Source organism: Acanthisitta chloris, unplaced genomic scaffold, assembly GCF_000695815.1.
Source record: "Acanthisitta chloris isolate BGI_N310 unplaced genomic scaffold, ASM69581v1 scaffold12908, whole genome shotgun sequence".
Taxonomy (NCBI): Eukaryota; Metazoa; Chordata; class Aves; order Passeriformes; family Acanthisittidae; genus Acanthisitta; species Acanthisitta chloris.
Window position 1 is genome coordinate 45264 of NW_008686531.1, and position 10689 is coordinate 55952.

Here is a 10689-nt window from a genome sequence, read left to right on the forward strand (position 1 = left end):
ATGCAAGCCCTTCATGGTATAATCATAGTTTCTGTTTTGTCCCCAATTCTTATCCTAACAGCTCCAAGCATGTACCCTTTGATCTCTGTTGGCTGCTAAGCTGTGTTCAGGAGGTTACAGCCCTTCTGGATCTCCTCCTTGAGCAGCAGTCATCATCACTGCATATGTACAACATGGTGTGCTTTTCCTACCTCCCTCATTTTACAGTACTGACACTGAATTTCATCTGATCTTCTGTTGCCCATAGCTATTCAATATTCATGAACTCCTGCTGGAATTCTTTACAGGCAGCTTTGGTTTTGATTTCCTCCCCCAAAGTTGTATTGGGAGCTAACTTAGGCACTTAGATGTTCACCTCTTATAAAAACCATTGATGAATGTGCTGAGCAGCTCAGGCCTTAGCCCAGCTCCTTGTGAGATATGAAACCTCTCTAATATGAAAACCTCCTTAACTTCTGTGGGAAACACAATGGAATTATTTTATCTTACATTCCTTAGGGGGGGATTTTTGCATATTAATTTCCCAAAAGGTGTTTGTACACACAACTGCAGAGCTCATATTTTCCCCATGGCATTTTCCCCCTTTTGTAAGAGGGCTGGATATCAGCAGCTGACTTCTCAAAGTTGGTGTTTGGCAAGGTAGTATTTCCACTTGACAAACAAGGCTCAGATCCCAAACCAGGCTTTGTTGAGGGAATTTGACAGAGCTAAGAATAAACCCACTCTTCTGAGCCCTGTGACTTAACTACTGGCCATCCAGGAGCTAGGATTTTCAAATGCTTATGTTTAATTACTGTCATTATCTTATTGCAAGTGTTCAGGTATCAACAGGTGATGTAATCTAGCCAGGGAGAATAATCTGGGAGAATGTTTTAATGGTACACTAAGCCACTGTTTTCAAGCATAATAAGAAGACAAAACATGCATACCCATAGGTGTGAATGAAACACAGGTGACAGGAAACTAGCAGCCTTGCAGGTGGCCAGGTGGAATTTGCTGTGGAAAGCCATTTACTAGCTGTAGCATAATGAACACAAGCAGAGAGGGCTTTGTAGGAGCAGTGGAAATGAAGAGGAAAAAGAGGCAGCAGTAGCAATAACAAATGCTAAGTCCAAATATCACTAGTGGCACTCAGCTAAGCATGTTGCCTGTGCTGTCCATACACATGAAGCAGGTGACACCAGACAACTATGGAGAGCTCTAATGGAATGCACACTGACAGGAAAAGCCTGTGCTTCTCCCATCCATGTCAGCATGGAACCCCCTGTCCAGGTCCAGCCAGTGGAGAACAGAGGACTGATTGCCTGTGCAGCTCTCCAACAACAGCAGCTTTGCCAGCAGGGCTAAGGCAGCAGCTGAGAAGTGATGATGGGGTGTAGGACCAGGAGAGGTGAGCATCTGTCTAATTGTATATTGGGAAAGTCTAGTCTACACTTTAAAATAGTGACCTTTTAATCTCTCTGTTACTTGGTATGACACTGCCTTGGCTGTGCAGAGGAACATGTCATTATAAAATCATAGAATAGAATCACAGAATCATTTAGGTTGGAAAAGCCCTCTGAGATCATCAAGTCCAACCATCCCTCAGCACTGCCAGGGCCATCACTAACCCATGTCCCCAAGTGCCACATCTACACATCTGTTAAGTCCCTTCAGGGTCAATGACTGCACCATTTCCCTGGGCAGCCTGTGCCAGGACTTGACAGCCCTTTCAGTGAAGAAATTTTCTTATATCCAATCTAAGCTTCCCCTGGTACAACCTGAGGCCCTTTCCTTGTTACTTGGACTAACCCCCAACTCACTACAACCTCCTTTCAGGTAGTTGTAGATAACTATGAGGTCTCTCCTGAGCCTCTTTTTCTCCAGGCTGAGCCTCCCCAGATCCCTCAACTGCTCCTTATAAGACTTGTGCTCCAGCCCCTTCCCTGGTGTGGGATTTGCAGCACAGAGACAATTTGCAATAGCATAAAGGAAACCACACACTTAATTCATTGCAGACCTCCCACAGCCTCTAGAGTGGTTGAAGGTCTGTGTGGGACTGCTGCCACATGGATGGTAACAAAGCTGGCTCTCCATGCAGGAAAACATTAGTGTTCTCATCTAAAAGGGGTGCACAGACAGGGATGCTGAAATCATTGCTTGGCAGATGGACCAGATTAAGTGATCCAAACTTCTGTAGCTGTTGTATAGCTCAGAGGAGCTGGAGTGCCTCACAGGGCACAGAGAGCTCACAGAGAGCTAATGGAACAGTCTGATTTCCATCTGATCAGGGAATAAGTGCCAACTAACATACACTATTAGCAATGTCAGGGACTAAAATGACCTTCTAGAAGGCTCAGTGTGAATCAGGGATAGTTTTTCTTTTTTTTTGCTCTGATGACACTCATGTTTTAGGGAGCACTAAAAGGATGTTCCTTGCTATCTATTAAAATTCATTAGGATACAAATTTACACACACACACACAAATCTATTCTCTCCTTAGTTATCTCTAAAACTTCAAGGAAGATAAAAGATGACAACAAAAATGGATTATCAGAGCCAGCAAATTTGGCATTTACCTTACATGATTTTGTTTCTCAGGGTAGTAATAATAAATCTATTTAGATTGTGTTTGCAACAAGAAACTTCATAAAATATCTCAGAATCCTGAGCACAGTAATGACTGGTAAGTTTACTTTTTATTACTAAACCTGAAACCTGTCTGTGCTCTCAACAGTTCAAAACTAATATTTAAGTGACATATTTTCCAGAGAATGCTTTTCAGGCTCTTTTCAGCAACTTGGCCCGGGTCTGTGACAAACATGTTTACTTTTGCAAGTGGTGTGACAGCTTTGTAGTTCAAAATACGTCACTTAGGTTTTCCATTGAAAACAAAAAGCAGCATTTCAAATCCTGAACATTTTTCCAGAGGGAGGTCTGAGGCAACTGACAGGTCAGGTCAGCTTTGGAAGGTCCAGATCCAGGTCTGAGGGCAGAATCTCTCCTGCTCAGGATTTCTGAAGTGTGCAAAAGTTGTTGAATCTGGACTTTTCTTTGCTTAGCTGCAAACGAACACTTGACCAAGCACATGTGCCAGTGCTTAGCAGAGACAGAATGTTAATTTTTCTTCTTAAGAAACTTTTTGCTTCTTTTACCAGCATACTTTAAAGAGATTAGCTAATTACCTTCTTGCTTCACTGAATGTTCAGATGATTGCTATGTAGAAGTAGAAAGGTAAAGATATCATTACATTGCTGAGGGCACACAAATTAGTTATGCTTTCTAGAGGACAACAGGAATGCAAATGGTTAGAAAACTGAAATAGCAATGGTAGTATTTAAAATTTGTGAATGATCTGCCTGCATCCAGGTTTGAATGAACTGCCATTATGCACAAGTGCAAAGCATGCATGTCCTAGCAACTAGGGATGCATTGCTCTATGCAGGGCATTAAAGAAATGCACTTCCTTCCGAGATACTCTTCTGGAGTGAACTGCCTTTTACCACATAATGGAGAAAACTTGGCTTTGTAATTATTGTGCAAGAAAGGCAAAGCTCTAGTGCTTTTAATTTCCTGTGTTGTTGTCCAGATGAAAGGCCCATTGCTAGGTGAACTGCAGCAAAAGGTGGAGGAGACCGAACTGCTGAAGATGGAGCTGCAGATGTTGGAGACAGAGAGAGTTAGGCTGTCACTGGTGGAAGAAAAGCTCATGGATGTTTTACAGCTTCTTCAACAACTCCGAGACTTGGTATGGCAAGAAAGCAGTCCTGAGACTTCAACCTGGTTTCTATACTCTCCTTTCCAAACTAAAAAGTATGCTCTTCCTTTTATTAAGTACAAAATCCTTTACACCAGGACACGTTTTGACATGTATTTGCCCTGGGAACTGCCTGGTGATTGCAGAAAGATTTTAGACCCCATGGCTGACTCTCTAAAAGATTTCCTTGGAGCTAAATCTCCAAGCTTGCTATCCTCTAAACAAAAGCTTAGAGGAAAGAAGGAAAACAACAAAGTAAGTAATTGGAAATATTCTAGAGGACTTATTTTTCCTTTTAGACCAGGACCTTGTTTAACTGCATCCTAACGTAAAGAGTCAGTATTAAAGGGATAAAACACCTTCCTATATACAAATAAGGGTTTGGGGTTTTTGTAAGAAGTTTCTTACCCATGTAATAATCCAAACATGAACTTAATAAAACTGATGTACATGGCCAGTAGGGCAATTCAGTCCTTTAGAACAGAAGTTTAAATGTCCTAGTTGGGACTGATAATGGTAAAGGTTGGCCAAAAGTCAGACAAACTGGATAATCTGCAGGGCATGGAGTACATTGGGAGCAACACTGGACCACTAGGAACTAATTTCCTTGATGATCAATTTTCAGCAGAGCTCTGCCCAATCTGTATGAGATGTGAATGCTTCCTCAGACGACCACTTTATTGTCTATGAAGTACATGTTCCACTGACAACTCTAGGGAACAAGTGCAATATCTCATAATTTTGTCACTTATTTTAGCACTTGACATGGAAATTCTGCTCTCATATTGCAGGTCTGACACATGCATCAGTAACAATCTAGTGAAGGATTAAACTAGTAAACACTATGACTGGCAACAAGCATAATAAGCCTTTGTGTCAGGAGTTCCAACATGTCATGTCATTCACTGGTCAGGTGTATTATTGCAACTCATCTCTGCTCAGGAGACACTCCATCACACAATGTGCCACACCTCAGTGATAATAGCATTTAATGCTAAGCACTGCTGGAAATGTGCCACTGCATGCTGCCAGTTTCCACAGCACCCACACAGGATGATGCTGTCAGCCACCAAGATCATTCACAGCATTCCCATGCAGTTGAGCAAGAATCCCCTGAGTCCCTGACGGGATATACTTCAGACAAAAGAAAGCTTATCCATCAGAAACTGTGGTTTTAGGTGTTACTTCCCCAACATACTTACCTTCATGTTTTAAATATCCCAAGCACCTCATTTGCAGTAGAATTCACCACCAAGCAATGACTGTCCAAAGGCACATGCATGTCCTGTTAGGACTATTATAACCTCACAGTGTGCTGCAGAAATCATGTGTAATCCCAGCCTGACACAAACTGCTTTCCACTCTGCCCCAGTCCCCACTGGGGCAGCCAGATGGTAAAGGACCAGCACTGCCTGGGCTGCAGGAGGTGCAGCATCTCTCTCCCAGAATTGCTTCCATCCATTTTCACTTCTTGAAGTCTTAACAAGAACAACCTGTCCCTGCAGATCCAGGCTCTCTGACTGCTAATTAAACTGATTGCAAGACCATCTCCCAGGAAGCATACATTAGTGTCTTGACAGAAAATTAAGAGAGTTTGTTTTTCCAGGCACATTATGTAATGTCTCAACAGATTTCTTATGTAAAACTACCACTGAAAAAGACCAGCCAAATCCTAAGTAGTTTCTACAATGCTCTCACTTTGGCTAGTGTTCATCACATCTCAAGATGCAGCAGTGGCTCTGCCACATGACATACACAATCTCTCTTCAGCTGGGTCCAAGAAGGTCCTTTCTGACATTGCACCACCACCACAGGCCTAGCAGAGGACTCCACAAGCTTCTGCTGTACATGCCCTGCCTACACTCCTTGCCATCTAGATTTGTTTAGGCACACACTCTGGAAAATTGTGGTTTCCACTGAATAATTGTTTGTTCTCTTTCTACAGCCATACTGAGGAACTGCAGCCCTCCACAGGCTGGTATTATTTGAGCAGTTTCTAAGATAAAATTCTTGAAAATAGAGCAAATATCAAGTCTTGTGTTACTCAGGATTCAGTTTCCTTTTGGTTTACTTTTCAAATGTGAATACACCGCACGTAGGTTTTGTTGCATACATGTAAACCAGTGAAGGACATATTTATGCCATAACATTACTTTGTTTTTTTAAAGAACATATCTAAACGAGCCTTGGGGAAAATCTTGCTGAGCACTTTGGAATCCTGCCGTGACCCCCAGCCTGGTAAGAAAATAAATCACATATAAAGAAGCATGAAAAGTGTCCTTTTTTGACAAACACTAGATAATACACAGCTGACTAGGGAAAAGATATTTCAAATACTGGGGTACAGGCTAGGAAGAAGGAAGTACTATGAAAGAAGATTATCTATAGAAAGTGATGCTTTCTAGTCTGTGACACAACAGAAACACAACCAGGGTGCTTTTTTTAGCCAGATTTTAATTAGAATTTGGCCTTAGGGGAGCAATTCACTATCTACAAATGTTTGTAGGCCTCCATTGATATGAGAAAGTGGAAAATGTATGTAAGGCAGCTATTTGTCTGGTTTTATTCCTCTGCTGCCACACAAACAAAATGTACAAATCAGAACAGTTCTGTACAGAAACCAGATCAAACTGCACTCCTCTAATAATAGCCTTTTGTGTTCCTCATATGAAAATTAAACTTGCAAACTCCTCTCCCTTGACAATGGCCTGGTGTGCCAGAGCTGCCTTTGCAGGAACTATGCAGGGATCTCAGCCCTAAGGTTTAGGTTTGATTACTTTGCTCCTATTAGCAGAGCATTTGTACTTACCTTCAAGAAATGAACATCTTGTGCAGAACATGGCTTGGAGGTGCTTTTAATAGGCAGGCAGTACTCAAAGACAAGGTTATAAAAGACTGTGTGTGGCCAGGGGGGTTAGTTTTGGAGAATATTATTTACAGTGACTTATGGAGAATAGCATGCAAACCCTTCTGGGTTTTGTAGTTTCAAAGCTGTGTTGGTACTCGTGCCCAGAGCTAAGCTGTGCTGTTCCAGCATGGCTGCAGAGGAAGCAAAGATAGACCTTAGCAGGCACCAGGACACAACACAAAAAGAAACCATCCTTGAGCCATAGGTCTGATGTTCTCCAGGTGAGAACAGAAGAGGAGGCTGTTAATATTCACACCACACAAGTGTCCAGAAGGTACTACTACTTACCCTGCAGAGGAACATGGACCCCAAATGATGCTGCTGAAACAAAGTACCTCCCCCTGTAACTGAACTGCAGCACAGCTCAGCTCCCTCAAACTCCAACATGTGAAGTAACTTTGCTCAGCTCTGTCCACTCTGCATCATCACTGCCACGAACAACTCACCTCCTCTGCTTTCCAGTGTTGGGCTGTGCACTTGATAGGGCTTAAGCAGCTTTCCTAAGCCTTTGCAGTCAAACATCTTCCTGTTTGACATGACTAAGTGGTTGGTTCTATTGGCAAATCTTAATTGTGACATGAAACAGTCTTTGTTCACACCAGTGTGTGAGACCTCAGTGGGCAGTGAATGAAGCAAGAGAACTAGTAGAGAAAAGAGTCGAACCCAGTTTCACTCACATTTTTTTATGGACAGGAATTCATCATTTGGTCACAAAATTTAGACATTTTATGGTAATGACTTGAAATGGTACCTATGAAGAAAAGAGCTCATTATGATTGTGAAACTGCAACTTTCTGTCTTTGTTCAAATTATAATGTTTTCAATTTTCTTTTAAAAGGCAAAGCCCACCTGTTTGAAGTTCTAGATACTCTGTACCAGGAGCTGACAGCCTGTGAACTCTTGCACAGCCAACCCCTGGAGCAGGCACAGAGCCCCCAGTCCCTGTCCAACCCACTGATCATCTCGTGCTGAGCAGCAGTGCCAGCGACACCTGCACAACCAGCCGAGCAGCACATGGTCACTCACACGTGAGGGATGATGACATCTGTCCAACTCAACCATCCTCAGACTGGCCAAGAATGATAGACTAACCCAGCCATGCAATCCCAGGAGTGCTGCTGCTGGGAAGAGCACCAGTTCCTCAGCTGATGTCACGGCCCTCCCGTGAACAAGCGCACGACACGAGGGAACGCAGCAGTGCCTGTCTCTGGTGGAAGCCTCACCACCCCTGGATGGTGGCTCTGTGACTCTACTGCTTACCCAAATAAAACTGTTCCAAACACACTGGCCTGACCTGTTGAGATTTACAGCCCTGATTACACAGGGGTAGGCAGAGTTCCTAGCTGCTGTGATAGCCCACTCCAAAGCCAAAGGCAGCCTGTGTTAGCCCTGGCAAGCAAACAACTTCCTTAACGTACAAGTGACAAACTGACTGTGTTACAGACAAACACAGGAGTGTGTGGCAGTAGTGCAACTTTTAAGGGCTCATGTATAAAATGCATTTGTTTGTATTTCTGGTTAATTATTTGCCTTATTTAACCCTGAAGTCTATAAAATGTATTTGTTTGTATTTCTGGTTCAATTATTTGCCTTATTTAACCCTGAAGTTAGATTTGTTACTGCTCTGCTGATTTTTATCCTTGCAATTATAGAGATGCCTTAAAAATCTGCAACAGTCTTTCCTGACAGCGGTCAGATTTTGCAAAAAAAACTTAAATTTAACTGCTTGAAAAAGGTCCAAAGCAATCTTGTTCCCAGGCTCTCAGGGAAAGGGTTGAAAAATTCACTTTGCAACAGCTGCTATTCTTACATTAGCCAACGAGATGGGCAGTACACAATTTAGTTCTCTGATTTAATTTCCCTCCATGCAACTGCAGAGACACAAATGTAGACCCCACATGCAGACAAGTCAGTGTAAAAAGCTGGGCCTGGTCATGGTGCCACATAATATTTTAATCAGCAGTAAAATAATTCCTGGGGGCAAAAGCACAAAAATAGATTGCTTCCAAGATGCTCTTGCTGTTTCATTCAGCTGTCAAACACAGAAACTAAAGGAACAGAGTTCCTAAATGATCCAACTGAATATGTTATGACGAAGATGCACTGGAGATCTTTTAAGAATGTGAAATTATTTGCCTGAGATAATATCCAGCAATGAAATAAGACCATTCAACTGTGCATGTATGAATTTGTCCCATGAAAATGGTTTCACATAGGAAGAAGGTTCACAGTGCAGTCTGGGGAATAAGAAGATTTCTAGAGATACTAGAGAAACCACCCACTAATATGCCACAGATAAAAACTAAGTGAGCAGAAGTTAGGTCCCTGCTAGGGTGCATTTTCTAAAACACCAAGAAGTATCAGCTGATGTTTCGTGTAGCTCTCTTAACTTTCCCAGGAATATTATATATGCCTAAAGAGAGAAAATGCCAAGAAATCATTAAATAAGCATGATCTGTGTGTGCAGTTCACAGATGAGACACTTCAGGGGCAAGATTATAATGCAAGTACATACCTGACTGTGGATACTCATGTGCTGCAGGATTCTTTCACCATTTGAATGTGTATTATTTACTGCATCCACTCTATATATAAATGTGCATTTGTATTATATATACTTATGCACACCTTAATATTGCTGTGCTAATTGTATACTTGTAGTATCTTTTTCACCACTGGGTTTCCACTCTACTTTCTAATACATTTCTACAAATCTAGAATATTAAGCAAACTAATGTCCCAGTGCCAAACTGGGGGAGGAGCAATATAAGCTTAGCCAAGCACTTCAACTGTAACTGCAAACTAGAAAATGTCACTGGAAACCTAAGCTGGTGTTAAGGAAGATGAAAACAGTTGAGACAAAAGGAATTTTTTGTGAATAAATAAACAGCATTTCACTGATGAAAGAAGCACTGAAATCATCTTGCTAACTTAGCTTCAAATACTGTAACATTGTTATTTCTTTAAGAAATGCCCATGTCAGAATAACTTTTGATACATCAGCATAAGCTGATTAACTTTTTAATAATAAAAGTGGATTATTTTAACTCCAAAAAGTAATTAACATGGAGCAAGTCAGACTTGCAGTATTTCCATAAGAAGAATTGGTTCCTCAGGATGGATCTCAAAAGATTCCTTAGCCGAATTCTGCCTGGAAATCAGAGGTAATGCAGAGCACTGTGCTTTGAAGGACCTTAAAACTGTTTTTTTTCTTAAATACTTTTACCCTTATGTTTTATACTGAGCCTGTTGGCAGTGTTGCTGAGGCTGCTAAGTATTTCACTGTGTAAATGTGTGATTTTAAATCAATGTGATTGAGAAATGTGAAGCAGGTAGGGCTTCCACTGATTTACTGTGGCACATGTTCAAAAGAGTCTGCACACAAATCCTGGGAAGCAACCCCAGATGTCTAGGTTTTCTTAAAGACCTGCCTCATTAAGTAAGGTGATTACTGCAGATTTCAGCTACCTTTTTATTTTCTCCCTTTGCTTTTTTTGAGTATTGGAATTGTTCCCAGATAAACAGCAAGTGAAATATCTAATCTCTCATTAATATCTCATTAATAGCTTCACCACATTTCAAACAATAATGTAGGAACAGTTACTACCCACACCAACCAACTCTTCCTCTGAACAACTGGGGCAGTCCTCACAGCAACATACTTTGCAACTGCTCACCTAGCACATACAAGGTGGTAGATTTGCACAAACTGGTGCTTCACATTACGAGGAACATCTGCCCAGTATAAACTGGTTTTGTAGAAAAAAATCCCTATGTGGCAAAACCTGAAAAGATAAAGCACGCTCAAACCCTTCCATTGAAAAAGTACAACCACAAATCCAGTGTGCCAAACCTCTGCAACATTTTGGTTTGTTGTATATTTACCAAATGGTAACAAATGGCCATTTTCTTGCATCTTGACTTCTCAGAAAAAAAAAGTGCATGAGCTATAAACATAGCAAGTGCAAAGAATTTGCCCATCTAAAATGATGCAGAAGCAGCCCAAGGCCATCAGAGAGTGCCTTCCCAATATTTCTGTGTTCA

General features: G+C 41.6%; 1 protein-coding gene across 1 annotated transcript in view; it reads left to right on the forward strand.

Annotated features, from left to right (window-relative positions):
• EFCC1 (EF-hand and coiled-coil domain containing 1) overlaps positions 1–7617 on the forward strand; it is a gene marked incomplete at its 5' end in the record, with an annotated part of 52877 nt that extends 45260 nt beyond the window's left edge. Inside the window, 3 exons of the mRNA XM_009080188.1 lie at positions 3570–3728; positions 5906–5975; positions 7484–7617. Coding sequence (XP_009078436.1) covers positions 3570–3728; positions 5906–5975; positions 7484–7617 — 363 coding nt within the window. The remainder of the gene's footprint in view (positions 1–3569; positions 3729–5905; positions 5976–7483) is intronic.
• Between the last annotated feature and the right edge of the window lie 3072 nt (positions 7618–10689).